Here is a 16,473-nt window from a genome sequence, read left to right as displayed (position 1 = left end):
AAAACTCAACCATAGGAAAAAAAAGAAGTAAAAAATGGGTGGAAGATCTGAATAGATACCTCAGCAACCAAGATATATAGTTGGCAAATAGGCATATTGAAAAAAAAGGCTCAACATCATTTGTCATTAGAGAAACACAAATTAAAACAACAATGAAGCACCAGTCTCAGAATGGCAAATACCAGTTCTGGCAAGGATACACGCAATAGAGACTCTTCTAATTTCTGGATGAGAATGCAAAGTGGCATAGCCACTTTGGAAGATAATTTGGCAATTTCTTAAGAAACTAAATGTTATGGGTGGAATTGCAACACCATCCCCCTCCCAATCTCATGTTGAAATCTTAAACTCCAATACCTCAGAATATGACATTACTTGGAAATAGGGTCATTCATTGAAGATATATAATTATACTGGAGTTGTATACTGAAGTTATAATACTCTGGCTTCCCTGGTGGTTCAGATAGTCAAGAATCTGCCTTCTATTCAGGAGACCCCGGGCTGATCCCTGGGTCAGAAAGATCCCCTGGAGAAAGAAATGGCAACACACTCCAGTATTCTTGTCTGGAGAATTTCATGGACAAGGGAGCCTAGTGGGCTAGAGTCCATGGGATCGCAAAGAGTGGGACATGACTTAGAGACTAGCACTTTCACTTATCACTTTCATTAGTTGGAGTAGAGTGGGTCCTTAATTTGAAATGACTGGTGTCTTTATGAAAAGGAAATTTGGAGACATATACACAGAGAAAGACCATTACACAGGGATGAAAGCGGAGATCAGGGTCATGCTGCTCCCTACCAAGGAAAGTCAAAGATTGCCATCAAACCACCAGAAGATACGAGAGAAATATGAAATATATTCTCCCTCACGGCCCTTAGAAGGAATCAACCCTTGCTGGTATCTTGATACTTCTAGCTTCCAGAATTGTTACACAGTAAATGTTTGCTGATTAAGCAACTCTGTTTGTAGTTCTTTATTACGGCAGCTCTAGGAGAAAGCAATGGCAACCCACTCCAGTACTCTTGCCTGGAAAATCCCATGGACAGAGGAGCCTGGTAGGCTGCAGTCCACGGGGTTGCTAAGAGTCGGACACGACTGAGTGACTTCACTTTCACTTTTCACTTTCATGCACTGGAGAAGGAAATGGCAACCCACTCCAGTGTTCCTGCCTGGAGAACCCCAGGGACGGGGGAGCCTGGTGGGCTGCCGTCTAGAGGTCGCACAGAGTCGGACACAACTGAAGTGACTTAGCAGCAGCAGCAGCAGAAAACTAACACATCAAACATAGCCCGATCCTATGATAATCACATTTCTGGGTATTTACCTAGTGATTTGAAACCTTAAATACACACATACACACACACACACAAATCTGCACTTGAATATTAATTACAGCTTTATTAATAACTACCCCAAACTGGAAACAAGATGTCCTTCTATAGATGAATAGAAAACTAAACTATCTTACATTTCCCTGATAGCTCAGTTGGTAAAGAATCTGCCTGCAATACAGGAGACCCTGGGTCAATTCCTCGGTCAGGAAGATGTGCTGGAGAAGGAATAGGCTACCCACTCCAGTATTCTTGGGCTTCCCTTGTGGCTCAGCTGGTAAAGAAGCCACCTGTTACAAATTCCTGGCCCAACAGCTATTCTTCGTTTCTATATGTTCACCTTTTCTATTCATTAATTCTTTTTTTGAAAAATATTTTATTTGTTTTTGGTTGTCCTGAGTCTTTGTTCCTGCTCCAGCTCTTCTCTAATTGGCGGTGAGCAGGGAGGTTACTCTCTAGATGAGGAGCACAGGTTTTTCATTGCAGTGACTTCTCTTGTTGCAGGCTTCCCTTGTGGCTTAGCTGGTAAAGAATCTGCCTGCAGTTCAGGAGACGTGGACTTGATCCCTGGGTTGGGAAGATCTCCTGGAAAAGGGAAATGCTATCCACTCGCTCCAGTATTCTGGCCTGGAGAATTCCATGGACCATATAGTGCATGGAGTCACAAAGAGTCAGACATGACTGAGGGACTTTCACTTTCACATATATGGAATGGAATAGCATTCAGCAATAAAAAGAAATATGCTATCAAGCCATGCAAAAACATGGATGAATCTTAAAAGTATATTGCCACATGAAAGAATCAGTCTTAAAAGGCTACATACTGTATGATTCCATTTATATGACATTTTGTAAAAGGTAAAACTATAAAGAAGATAAGTGTATTCACGGTTTCCAGGCATTTGGGAAGAGAGAGAGAAATAGATGAAGCAGAGGGGAGTTTATGTTGTTACCGTTGTTCAGTTGCTCAGGCGTGTCCCAGTCTGGGCTGTAGCATGCCAGACTTCCCTGCCCTGCATTACTTCCAGGAGTTTGCTCAAACTCATGTTGAGTCAGTGATGCCATCCAACAATCTTATACTCTGTCACCCTTTTTTCATCCTTTCCCAGTATCATGGTGTTTTCTAGTGAGTCAGCTCTTTGCATCAAGTATTGGAGCTTCAGCATCAGTCCTTCCAGTGAATAGCCAAGGTTGGTTTCCTTTAGGATTAACTGATTTGATCTCACTGTCCAAGTGACTCTCAAGAATCTTCTCCAGCACCACAATTCAAAAGCATCCTCACATCCGTACATGACTACTGGAAAAATCATAGCTTTGATTAGACAGACCTTTGTGGGCAAAGTGATGTCTCTGTATTTTAATAGACCGCGTGCATGCTAAGTCACTTCAGTCATGTCCGACTCTTGGCAACCCTACGGACTGTAGCCCTCCGAGCTCCTCTGTACATGGGATTCTTCAGGCAAGAATACTGGAGCGGGTTGCCATGCCCTCATTCAGGGAATCATCCCAACACAGGGATTGAAACTGCATCTCTTAAAGTCTCCTGCATTGGCAGGAGGGTTCTTACCACTAGTGCCACCTGGGAAGCCCAGTACACTGTCTAGGTTTGTCATAGCTTTCCATCCAAGAAGCAAGCATCTTTTAATTTCACAGCTGCACTCACTGTCTGCAGTGATTTGGAGGCCAAGAAAAGAAAATCTGTCACTCCTTCCACTTTTGCCCCTTCTATTTGCCATGAAGTGATGGGACTGAATGTGCCATGATCTTAGTTGTTGAATCCTGAGTTTTAAGCCAGCTTTTTCACTCTCCTCCTTCACCCGCATCAAGAGGCTCTTCAGTTCCTCTTCACTTTCTGCCATTAGGGTGGTATCATCTGCATTTCTGAGGTCACTGATATTTCTCCTGCCAATCTTGATTCCGCTTGTGCTTCAACCAGCCCAACATTTTGCATGATGTACTCTGAACATAAGTTAAATAAGCAGCATGACAATATACAGCCTTGACAAACTCCTTTCCCAAGTTTGAATCAGTCCATTGATCCATGTCTGGTTCTAATTGTTGCTTCTTAATTTGCATACAAGTTTCTCAGGAGGCAGGTAAGATGGTCTGGTATTCCCATCTCTTTAAGAATTTTCCAATTTGTTGTGATCCACACAGTCAAAGGCTTTAGCATAGTCAATGCAGAAGCAGATATTTTTCTGGAATTCCCTTGCTTCTTCTACAATCCAACAGAGGTTCCAATCTGATCTCTGATTCCTCTGCCCTTTCTAAACCCATCTTGTACATCTGGAAGTTCTTAGTTCACACACTGCCTATGCCTGGCTTGAAAGATTTTTGAGCATAACCTTGCTAGCATATGAAATTGTATGGTAGTTTGAGCAGTCTTTGGCATTGCCCTTCTTTGGGATTGGTATGAAAGCTGACATTTTCCAGTCCTGTGGCCACTGCTAAGTTTTCCTAACCTGCTGACAAATTGAGTGCAGCACTTCAACAACATCATCTTTTATGATTTTAAACAGCTCAGCTGGAATTCCATCACCTCCACTAACTTTGTTCATAATAATACTTCCTAAGGCCACTTGACTTCACACAGGGGAGTTTATAGACAGTAAAGTATTATACTATTCTATATAATACTTTAATGGTCAAGCTATGACATTTTGCATTTTAAAACTCCGTAGAATTTTATAACAAAAAGAATGAGTCTCACTTGATGCAAATTTTAAAAAATCACTTAGGACTTCAGAGGAAACCCATGATGAAATATTGATTGTGACAAAAATATCTAAAATATCCTCAGTGAAGTTGTTGAGGGAAAAAATGTACTGACCCAAGTAACTATGGCAATGCATGGAGACGTAAAGGCAAAAAAACTATACAGGCACTGTACTCCAGTCATCGAAGCATATGTATATCACCTAAGGGTTCAGGTTAAGAATTCTGAAAACTTTATAGATCTATACCAAAATTCAAAATTCAGTAAGTAAATAGATGCCATGGTATGACACAGGCTTTTCACTATAGGAGCTGAGGGTGGAGGAAGCTGGGATGATCCATATGGTATTAGAGTTGGAAAACTTCAGTGTGGAGTTATGTGTGGCTTAATATGGATATAGATAGGTTTATGCATGTACACAGGTTAAATAAACATATACCTTCTTCCTCTGACTGCTTCAGGGGTCCTAGAAGCAACACTCCCCCAGTACCAACATGCACACTCAGGACTCACATATTTATTTCTAATTCCATTTTCAAACAAAAGGAAATAGGGATCCTTGGAGAAATGTCTGATTCTAGGACTGGGGCCAGAAATATAAGTATGAAGAATCGTGTAGTGCTAGAAAGAATGCAAGTACTGAAAGCAATCCACAAGAGAGGGTATCAGAGCAATGCGGGAGTCAACTGAACAAGCTCCCAATGACTGAAGAATTTGGTCAACAAAATAAAGTTGTATTCAATTATAACCCAGAGTAGAAAGTAAATGTTCATGAGTCTACACTGACATAAAAAAAAGATTAAATACATAAATAAATGTGGGAGAAGAGATGAATGCCCAAGTAGAATAATTTAAGATAATTTATGTAAGTATGTACTTTACAGCATATTTAATTTGTATGTAAAAACTTCAAGTGGAGCTTAACTCCCAACTCCTTAAAGTGGGGTACACATTTTTCCATCCTTCCAAAGTCCACAGAACAGAGAGGAAGGTGCAAAAGAGTAACTTCACAAGGGAGAAATACAACAAACACTAGATCCACACAGGTGATCAAGGTCAACATCAACTGGGATAAGTGATGTTGATAGTACACTCAATATGATGTGATGAGAATGGCATTTTACCTTTGTAGTCATCTTCCTCCAAACTCACAACCTCAGTCTAATCCTGAGTAAACATCAGATAAATCCAGATTGAAGGACATTCTACAAAACAGCTGACAGGTACTCCTCAGAACTCTCAAGATTATCAATAAACAGGCATGACTGAGACACCATCACAGCCAAGAGGAGCCCAAGGAGACACGTGACATAGCTAATGTGATGTGGTGTTCTGATGGAATTCTGGAACAGAAACATAGTGGCAAAAACTAAGAAAATATGAATAAAGTGTTGTTGTTAGTTAATATATTTATATTCTTTCTTTTGGGCTTCCCCCATGGCTCAGTGGTTAAAATAATTTGCCTGTAATGCAGGAGATGTGGGTTCAATCCCTGGATCAGGAAGATCCCCTGGAGGAGGGCATGACAACCCTCTCCAGTATTCTTGTCTGGAGAATCTCATGGACAGAGCAGACTGGCGGGCTATAGTCCATAAGGCCACACAGAGTTGGACACAACTGAAGCAACTCAGCACATTCTTTCTTTAGTTGGAAAAATACAACATACTGATGTTAGATGTTAACAATAGTGGGTACCGCATACTGACTATATAAGAATTCTCTGTATGTCTCTATAACTCTTTTTGTAAACCTAAAACTATTCTAAACTTAAAAGTTTAATCAAACAGAAAAACAAAAATATGACCTTTGCTGTAGTGTTTTAGAAGATACTCTTGATCGAGTTAAGATAGTTTCCTTCAACCTTCAGTTCAGTTCAGTTCAGTCGCTCAGTCGTGTACGACTCTTTGTGACTCCATGAATCGCAGCACGCCAGGCCTCCCTGTCCATCACCAACTCCAGGAGTTCACTCAAACTGATGTCCATCAAGTCAGCGATGCCATCCTGCCATCTCATCCTGTCATCCCCTTCTCCTTTAATCTTAGGTTGGCTGTGTACTTTTTAATCCTGAAAGGGCATTGCATTTTACACAACACATTGAATTTTATTATGTTAGAATGTGTTGTTGACATGATAATTTTATTAGCCTGTTAATATGGTGATGAGTATTTTGCCTTCATGGGATAAACATACTCAATGTTGTTTGATAGCATTTTACTCACATTGGAACTTCTTTCAAAATTGGAATTCGTCCACTAAACACCTGCCACTATTTTAGCAACTAAGTTTATGTAACGTTCTAAGTCTTTTGTTGTCATTTCAACAATCTTCAAAGCATCTTCACCAGGAGTATACTCCATCTCAGGAAACCACTTTCTTTGCTCATCCATAAGAAGTGACTCCCCTTCCATTCAAGTTTTATTATGAGATTGCAGCAATTCAGTAACATCTTCACGCTCAACTGCTAATTCTAGTTTTCTTTCTAAGCCATCTTCAGTTACCTCTTCCACTGAAGACTTGACTCCTCAAAGTCATTCAACAGGAATGGAATCAACTTCTACCAAAATCTTCTAAATTTTGATATTTGACCTCTTTTCATGAATTGCAAATGTTCTTAATGGCATCTAGTATCGTGAATCTTTTCCAGAATGTTTCAACCTACTTTGCTCAGAGCCATCAGAGGAATCACTATCTACAGCAGCTCTAGCCTTATGAAATGTATTTCCTCAATAAGAAGACATCAAAGTTGAAGTTACTCTTTGATTCACAGGCTACAGAATGGATATTGTGTTAGCAGGCATGAAAACAACATTCATTTTTTTGTCCATCTGCATCAGAATTCTTGCATAACCAGGTGCATTGACAATAAGCAGTACTATTTTGAAGGGAGCCTTTTTTTTTTTCCCTGAATAGTAGGTCTCAACAGTGGGTCTAAAATACTCAGATAAGCATGTTGTAAACAGATGTGCTATCATTCAGACTTTGTTGTTTCATTTAGAGAGCAGGAAGAGTAGATTTACCATAATTCTTAACAGCCCAAGTGCTCTTCCCTGGTGGCGCAAATGATAAAGAACCTACCTGCAATGCAGAAGACCTGGGTTCAATCCCTGGGTTGGAAAGATCTCCTGGAGAAGGGAATGGTAACCCACTCCAGTATTCTTGTCTAGGAAATCCCATGGACAGAGGAGTCTGTTTGTCTTCAGTCCATGGGGTTGCAAAGAGTTGGTCATGACTAACTAACACTTTCATTTTTTACTAAGGGCCCAAGGAGTTTCAGCAAGGCAAATGAGCATTAGCTTCAACTTCAAGTCACCAGGGGCATTAGCCCCTAACAAGAGAGTCAGTCTGACCTTTGAATCTTTGAGAGTGCTTTAACTTCTCCTCTCTAGCTATGAAAGTCCTAGATGGCATCTTTTCCCAATAAAGGCTATTTCATCTACACTGAAAATCTGTTGTTTAGTGTAGCCACCTTCATTGATCATCTTACCAAGATCTTTTGGATGACTTGCTGCAGCTTCCATGTCAGCACCTGGGGCTTCACCTTGCTTGTATGTTATGGAGATGGTGTCTTTCCATAAATCTCATAGACCAATCTCATCTAGCTTCAAATTTTCTTCTGTAGCCTCCTCACCTCTCTTAGTCTTCACAGAATTGAAGAGAGTTAGGGTCTTGCTCTGCATTAGGCTTTGGTTCTGCATCACGCTTTGGCTCTAAGGGAATGTTATGACTGCTTTGATCTTCTATCTAGTTCACTAACAGTTTCTCTATATTAGTAAGAAGGCTGTTTCATTTTCTTATCACCCACGTGTTCACTAGAACAGTATTTCAAATTTCTTTCAAAAATGTTTCCTTTTAATGTGCAACTTGGCTAACTGTTTGGTGCAAGAGTTCTAGCTTCTGACCTTTCTCAGCTTTTGACATGCCTTCCTCACTATGCTTAATTATTTTTAGCTATTGATTTAAAATGAGAGATGTGTGACTCCTCCTTTCATTTGAACAGTTAGAGGCCACTGTAGGGTATAAATTGGCCTAATTTCAACATTACTGTTTTTCAGGGAATAGGAAGGCCCAAGGAGTGGGAGAGAGACAGAGGAACTCCTGATTAGTGGAGCAGTCAGGATACAACGGCATGCTAAGTCACTTCAGTCATGTCTGACTCTTTGAACCCGATGGACTGTAGTTTGCCAGGCTCCTGTCTATGGGGTTTCTCCAGGCAAGAATACTGGGGTGGGTTGCCATGACCTCAACCAGGGGATCATCCCAATCCAGGGATTGAACCCAGGTCCCTGTATTACAGGCAGATTTTTTTTTAAACCGTCTGAGCCCCAGGGAAGCCCACAGTTTTTATCAAGTTTGCTATCTTATATGAGTGTGGTCTGTGGTGCTTCAGAACTTGAACAGTGATATCAAGGATCACTAATTACAGATAACCATAAAGAATACAATTTTAATGAAAAACTTCGAAATATTGTGAGAATTAGCAAATGTGACACAGTGGTATAAAGTGAGCAAATGCTCTTGGAAAAACTATATCAATAAACTTGCTCAATACAAAGTTGCACCATAGGCTAATGTAAACTAATGTAAGTGTTCTGAGCATGTCCAAGGTAGGCTAAACTAATCTTTGATGTTTGGTAGGTTAAGTTGTATTCAATGCATTTTCAGCTTATAATATTTTCAACTTGCAATGGGTTTATCCAGATGTAAGCCCAATGTAAGTTGAGGAAGATCTGTACTTATTGACTTGCTGTCCCACTGGAACATGGTTTAATTTGAGATTTCTGGCATTGTAAGGTACAGGGGAGGCAAGGAAATAGTTATGCTTCCAGGACCTTGATCCCCACGACCATACTACACATATATGCAGTTCCTTGGCCCCTCTGGGCTCATATCCCTCTAGGATGGAAGGCAGAGCTTTTAGATACTTGCAGGTAATGTGTAGGCGAGTAAGAGCTGTGCTCATAGGACCAGAGGAGGTGGTGTGTCACTGGCAATTTTCCAATTGATGTTTATGATCCCTCTATTCTGTTGGGTTTTATTTCCCTTGTCTGACTCCCTTTTTGCTAGCAGCCAATACTGTGTAGCTCATTCCTTTACCACATGCCAATTCTGTGTGTATCCTGGCTGCCACAGATGCTGTAGAACTCAGGAACCAGATGAAGTGAAGATGATGCCTGTCTGCTCACCAGGAATCCCTGCTCTGGGGTTCCCATCAAACACCTTCTTTGAGGCAAGCCCAGGTCAGCAGTCACCTTTTCTATGAACCATTCTCCGGAAAGAATGAACCCTTCCTTCTTTTAGGATCTTGGTACATTTATCAACGCAGTGACCACAGGACAGGAAAAGGTCAGTTTTCATTCCAATTCCAAAGAAAGGCAATGCAAAAGAATGCTCAAACTACCACACAGTTGCACTCATCTCACATACTAGTAAAGTAATGTTCAAAATTCTACAAGCCAGGCTTCAGTAATACGGGAACCGTGAACTCCCTGATGTCCAAGCTGGTTTTAGAAAAGGCAGAGGAACCAGAGATCAAATTGCCAACATCTGCTGGATCATGGAAAAAGCAAGAGAGTTCCAGAAAAAACATCTATGTCTGCTTTATTGACTATGCCAAAGCCTTTGACTGTGTGGATCACAATAAACTGTGGAAAATTCTGAAAGAGATGGGAATACCAGACCACCTGACCTGCTTCTTGAGAAATCTGTATGCAGGTCAGGAAGTAACAATTAGAACAGAACATGGAACAAAAGACTGGTTCCAAATAGGAAAAGGAGTACATCAAGGCTGTATATTGTTACCCTGCTTATTTAACTTATATGCAGAGTACATCATGAGAAATGCTGGACTGGAAGAAACACAAGCTGGAATCAAGATTGCCGGGAGAAATATCAATAACCTCAGATATGCAGATGATACCACCCTTATGGCAGAAAGTGAAGAGGAGCTAAAAAGCCTCTTGATGAAAGTGAAAGAGGAGAGGGGAAAAGTTGGCTTAAAGCTCAACATTCAGAATATGAAGATCATGGCATCTGGTCCCATCACTTCATGGGAACTAGATGGGGAAATAGTAGAAACAGTGTCAGATTTTATTTTGGGGGGCTCCAAAATCACTGCAGATGGTGACTGCAGCCATGAAATTAAAAGACGCTTACTCCTTGGAAGAAAAGTTATGACCAACCTAGATAGTATATTCAGAAGCAGAGACATTACTTTGCCGACTAAGGTCCATCTAGACAAGGCTATGGTTTTTCCTGTGGTCATGTATGGATGTGAGAGTTGGACTATGAAGAAGGCTGAGCGCTGAAGAATTGATGCTTTTGAACTGTGGTGTTGGAGAAGACTCTTGAGAGTTCCTTGGACTGCAAGGAGATCTAACCAGTCCATTCTGAAGGAGATCAACCCTGGGAGTTCTTTGGAAGGAATGATGCTAAAGCTGAAGCTCCAGTCCTTTGGCCACCTCATGCAAAGAGTTGACTCATTGGAAAAGACTCTGATGCTGGGAGAGATTCGGGGCAGGAGGAGAAGGGGACGACCCAGGATGAGATGGCTGGATGGCATCACGGACTCTATGGACTTGAGTCTGAGTGAACTCCGGGAGATGGTGATGGACAGGGAGGCCTGGCATGCTGCGATTCATGGGGTCGCAAAGAGTCGGACACGACTGAGTGACTGAACTGAACTGATACTGATTATTTATATATGCATCATGTCTAAATATATATACATATAAAGTGGGTTTTCTTTTTTTTTTTTTTTTTTGCTACAAGACACTTCATTGCAAGGCTGGCATGCTTCTTTGTTTTTCCAAATCAAAGAACTGATTTAGCTGCCCATTCCTGATGCTGGGGTAAATTCATGGGCAGGCACACTTTGGTAAGCTTTCCCCTAGTTTTTGGTGCTATCCAAGAATTCTGGGCCTTATGCAATTCAGACATACAGGCATTGCCTCTGCTGGTCCACAGTGATCCTAACATCTGGTGGAGCTCTGATTCTCTGGGGCCTAAGGAAGCTGAGCTGCAGACCACCTAACTTGAGTGCAGGTACCCATCTGCTCTCAGCTTTCTGCAACATGCTTGCTGAGGGCAAAAGGGATAGAGTTTACCCACCACTTTTGAAGGCTCTCCTCAGCATTCTCTCCTCCATCCGCTCCCAGATCAGGCCCCCTCTTCAACATCTGGGGTATGATTAACCCCTTGACCTCTTGATTGGTGTCTGCTCAGAAGCTTCCCTTGGCAATGACCTTTCGCTGGCAAAAAAAAAAAAAAAAAGCCTAGATCACACCACCAACTTTTGCCTGTCCTCTGGCAAGGAGCTGAGAGTTAACTTCCCCCGCCCCCACCTCAGCCTTTTGAATTGCCTTTAAAAGAGAACTAAACATAAAGAAGATATACACTGGGAATTTCATCACACACTTTTGCAGCGTCTCCTCCTTGAATAATGCTTCCCTGGCAGATTTCGGCTCTCCTCTGGACACCTCCAGAGCCATCTGAGAATCAGGCCGGTGATGCCCAGCAAATGGTTGCTGGAAGAACATCCACCACAGCTCGCGGGGGTAGGAGGGACCTGTCTCACGTCTGTCTCCTTTCCTTTGGGTGGACTCGCGAACCTGTGAGAGCCTGGTTCCTGGGCTTTGCATCCAGCAGCTGGCGTGGAGGCAGGGCCCTGGGGAGCCAGATTCAGAAGGGTCCCACCGTTCTTCCAGCGACCCGGCGTGGCTTCTGCCTGAGAGTGGCAGCGAACGGACCGGGGACAAAGGACAGAAGAGACAGGCAGACCCTGGCCGTTCACAGCCTCGGGCACGCGGGTACCGCTCGGTGAAGACGGACGCGGCGGGGGGGCGCGCGTCTCCGGGACTTCTGGGCTACTGTCTCCCCCGCGGCCGCCCAGCGCTGGGGTCGGGCGGCGGGCTGGTCGGGGGGAGGGGTGCGGGGGACGGGGGCGGGGCTCGTCACGAGGAGAGGCGCGCGGGGGCGGGCGGGGCGTGGGCGCGCGCTGGGCTTTTTAAAGGCGCGCCAGCAGAGCCGGGTGAGGCGGCTTTGCGGCCGCAGGCGCAGGCCAGGGCTGGTTTCTGAGACGCGCAGCTCCGGCCCCCAACATGCGCGGCTCGCTGTGCCTGGCGCTGGCAGCGTCGATCTTGCACGGTAAAGTCGCCGGTCTCTCCACCCATCACTCTTGCTCCCTGGGATCCCAGGCGCATCCCAGGCGGCTCGGGGCGCCCCGCGCCGGGGACGGGATTGGGGATTCGCGCCTGCTGCTGAGGGCGGCGGGAGGCGCTGCCGGGGGAAGGCGAGCCCGGCACTTCTGGGCTGCGCTGCTTGGGCGGCTGGGGGTGCGGGCAGGGGGCGCATCCCCGCCGGCTTTCACTGAGCAGCCCGCGCGTCTCTCCTTTCCTCTCCCCGAAGTGTCCCTCCAAGGCGAGTTCCAGAGGAAGCTCTACAAGGACCTGGTGAAGAACTACAACCCCCTGGAGAGGCCGGTGGCCAACGACTCGCTGCCGCTCACAGTCTACTTCTCCCTGAGCCTCCTGCAGATCATGGACGTGGTAAGTTCCGGCCGGCCCGGGCCTGCCCGCCGCCGTGTGCCTCGGTTTCCCCAGCTGCCCAGGGAGAAACCTGGCGTTCCCAGGCCACCTGTGCGCTGGTACTTCAGACCTGACTTGCCCTCAGATTAGAAACTCAGGGTGAAAGTATCTCCATCCTGAGTCAGGAATCATCAAGAATAGGTGCGAATGGTCACACATTAGTACCCCTTCTGGTATAAGTATTGGCATGCAGTCTGACATGGGTGTCAATTTAGGCATTTCTAGACTTTTCTCCCGCTTCCCTGGGTAGGGGTCTGGCCCTGGGCTTTGCAGCTGACTCGTCTGTCCAGGCAGAGGGCCGGCTGTGAGCATTTAGACCCCCCTCCCCAGTTCCAATAATGGGCATGGTTTGCTTTCCTGGGGAGGTTAATGCAGGTGGTTCTGCTCTGAAGATGAGCAAGGCTCCGCTGCCCGGATTCACTTGTCTGCTTGTTCAGGCAACTGCTTCCAGCCCCACGGGCTTCTTGCAGACTTATTGGTGCTCACTTTAATTGGCAGATCTGTGTAAAATCTGGATAAGTTTGTTCTTCTGCTCTTCTAGATTGCTTTGGATATTCACTTTTCATTGGCACATCCTTCATACAGTACAAATATTTAATGAAAGCATTTAAGTCATTATAAGTGAGTTTCAGTGTCTAGCCTGTACAAAGCATTGGACTCGGCTCTGGAGCAGTATACAGGGATGATGATGTTCCAAGGAGGGGAGAATGTGGTAGGAAAGGGATGTGAGAAAAACTACAACAGGTGGAAAGTGCTAAGAGCCTCCAGAAGTGTAAGAAGACAGGTGAGATTTCATAATCCTACAAATAAAGAGTGCCTGTTCTATTAAACTGTTGTATGTTGCATCATTTAATCTAGTTAAAATTGCTAAGATGAATGGCTGCTTTTCCCACAGGACACCTGTGTTAAATGTATAGTTCCTTCTATTCCACAGTTAGACCTATGCTTCAAAATACTCAGTGTGTATGCAGTGATGTGGACAAACTATTTCGCTGCAGAGCTGTAAAAGCAGATAAGTGCTGTCCCGTGGGTTACCAGGGCAAAAATTGCTGTTTAGAGAGTTTGGACTGTAGGAAGAAGGAAAGGACAGATATATGGGGTTAGGGGAAGAGGTGCTGAGAAAGCTGCCCTGGTGTTGAGCAGAGCCAGGGCAGAGAAATGGAATCTCAGAGGCTTTGGGGGATGGGTGGGGTGGGCACAAGTCCTGTGGCATTTGGGGAGGCAGACTTTATGGAGCAGCTTCTCTGTTACTTTAGGAATCATAGGATTTGTCCTTGGGAGCCTTGGTAGGTTCTGGCTCTGCTCATTTCTGGATAATTGGTCTTAGGTATGCATGTCAAGTTGATTCAGTCATGTCCAACTCTTCAGACCTATGGACTGTAGCCTGCCAGGCTCCTCTGTACATGGGGATTCTCCAGGAAAGAATACTAGAGTTGGTTGCCATGCCCTCCTCCAGAGGATCTTCCCAACCCAGGGATTGAACCTGTGTCTCCTGCATTGCAGGAGGATTCTTTACCGCTGAGCCACAGGGGAAACCTGGTTGATCTTTGCTAAGTTTCTCAAGCATTCTGAGTCTGTACTCTCCTGTTAACACCTTGGACAAGATAGCACTTGAGCTGTCAATGTGATGACCTGAAGACTGTGGAGGCAACTTTGAGAGACTGCAAAGTTAGAAGACAGGGGTCATTTTCATCTAAATAAAACAAAATTACCCCCCACCCCCAACACGCACACATGCACACACGCACACACGCACATTACAGAGGACTAGGTGAGCTAGCACACTCCAAAGTAGTGAGAAAATGAAAGCCACCCCAAGGCCACTTGCCTGGGGTTGGCCCCAAGTGGGCCTCACTGTGGGTATGTGTGTGTCACAACTCCTGGTCTTGGGCTGGTCCTTGTCCTGGATGCTTGGGATGTGGAAGGACAGTGGCTACTGAGCTAGGGAGCAGGAGCAGTGACCAAGGGGAGCACGTGCCGTAGGCTGTGGCAGTCTCTTTTGGAGAGAAGACCACTCACCAGGAAGCTGCAGTCTTCTTCCTAGTACCTCCATCTCTTTAAGAGACCTTTCAGGAGTCAAATTACATGAGAGATTTTGGCTTTTATGAAAAATTTGGGTATAAACTACGGTTACATGATGGGACAACTAAAAAAAACAGTGAAATGCAAACATTTGTCAAGTTAGAAGATTTTAAGAAGAATTATATAAGCAGTGTGTGTCATCAACATTGCAATACCAGAGAGAAGTGCTCGTGAAGACCACTGTCAGCAGCCAGAGGTCACGGGAGGGTGGGAGGGGAGAAAGCTTTGGTCTCACGTTGACCATGGATCTAGCTGTGAATGTGTTGAACTTCCCAGCTTGCCAATAAATACTGTGAGCTCATGGAGTGGCCTTCAACAAATTTACTTTCTGAGCTCTGTTTCCTCATGTGTAAAATGAGAATAATGTCCACTTCACAGGGTTTTGAGAGGATTAAATAAGAGAACGCGCTTGCCACACACTGATAATTCACTGAAGATTTGCTTTATCTTCATAATGTAGCTACTCAAAGGTTGGGACATCAATGCCTAGAAAGGTGTGGTCTCTTGGCCAGGGTTACTCACTGATTAGAGGCAGGGCTGTGTAGAACACGCACAGCTGCCTTGCAAGTCCTTTGTATGTCCGGCCTCCTTTAGAATCCTTAACTTCTTTTGTAGAAAAATCGGCTTAATTTATTTAAACCACTTGAGTGTAACTGATTGAATGTGACTGTCCTGAGATTAGAGTGAAAAGGAAGTCTCTATATCAGAAATAATGAAATATGCAAACATTTGTATTCCAGCCAGACTTGAGTCTGTCTGGTTTTGAGACAGAGCCAGGGCTTTCCAGCCGGACTCTCAGGACCCTGGACAGAGATACAGTGACTCATAACTGATTCATGTGGCAAGCCCTAACTGGCATCAGATTCTCGTTACAAATTCAGTTCCAGAGGTCCTTTGCCCATTCTGACTGGGCTGTTCTAGAGACTCTTTTCCTTCCAAATCTTGTTATTGTTCTGCTTTCTGCCAGCAGAGATTTCCCGACTGGAGTAACAGGGAGATAATGTATGATTCTACGTGTCTTATTTCCATGGACAACTGTTTACCTGTTTATCAGTTTATTCAACACATATTTTTTATTGAAATCTTCTCTGGACTTTGCTAGATTCTGGGAATTTATACATGGTTAAGGGATTATTTCTACTTCTGTAATTCACAGTCTTATCTATGGAGGCTGACATGTAAATTCAAGAGTATCTCACATATACCTGAATGCAAATCTGGTACAGACACACCTAGGAGGAAGTATTTACTTCCAGCCAGGTGGCTAGGAATTAGATTTCTAAAGGTGAGTAGGAGTTTGCCAGTTGGAGAAAACCTGGAGGGCTTTCCCGGTGAGGCGAACAGAGTGAAGAAAAATGGGAGCGGGAGGACACCATACCCTCAGCAAGGTGCATTCTGTGGGAAACTGGCTCCCAGTTGATCTTGGCTGCAGTTGTGCTGCAAAGCTTTACAGAACCTTGAATGTGCTTATGTGTGTTGAGGATTTTTAAAAGACAGATGTCATACTAACCAAACTACTAACTTTCTCTTGCATACCCTTTTGTAAGAATGATGTTCTAGAAACACACCTTGCAAGATGAACGATGGGGGTTATCTTTTGGTAGGAGGGCTAAGGTGACTTCATACCATAGACAGAAGAGATGTTGAGCATAAGGTATGTTGAGTGGCTCTGCAGAGTTTAGATTTCGTCTTGGGCCCTCATCAGGATATATCTCCCAGGATATGAGGAGGTGGTGGTGGTGTGCCAGAGGATTCATGAAG

General features: G+C 44.2%; 1 protein-coding gene across 1 annotated transcript in view; it reads left to right on the top strand.

The window, feature by feature from the left end:
• Window positions 1-12,076: 12,076 nt before the first annotated feature.
• The window catches only part of CHRNA7 (cholinergic receptor nicotinic alpha 7 subunit), a 160,891-nt gene continuing 156,494 nt past the window's right edge, over window positions 12,077-16,473 (top strand). The window contains exons 1-2 of the mRNA XM_042235173.1: window positions 12,077-12,190; window positions 12,452-12,591. Coding sequence (XP_042091107.1) covers window positions 12,145-12,190; window positions 12,452-12,591 — 186 coding nt within the window. The 5' untranslated portion in view covers window positions 12,077-12,144. The remainder of the gene's footprint in view (window positions 12,191-12,451; window positions 12,592-16,473) is intronic.

This window comes from Ovis aries, chromosome 18, assembly GCF_016772045.2.
Source record: "Ovis aries strain OAR_USU_Benz2616 breed Rambouillet chromosome 18, ARS-UI_Ramb_v3.0, whole genome shotgun sequence".
NCBI lineage: Eukaryota > Metazoa > Chordata > Mammalia > Artiodactyla > Bovidae > Ovis > Ovis aries.
This window is presented reverse-complemented; position numbering and strand designations above follow the sequence as displayed.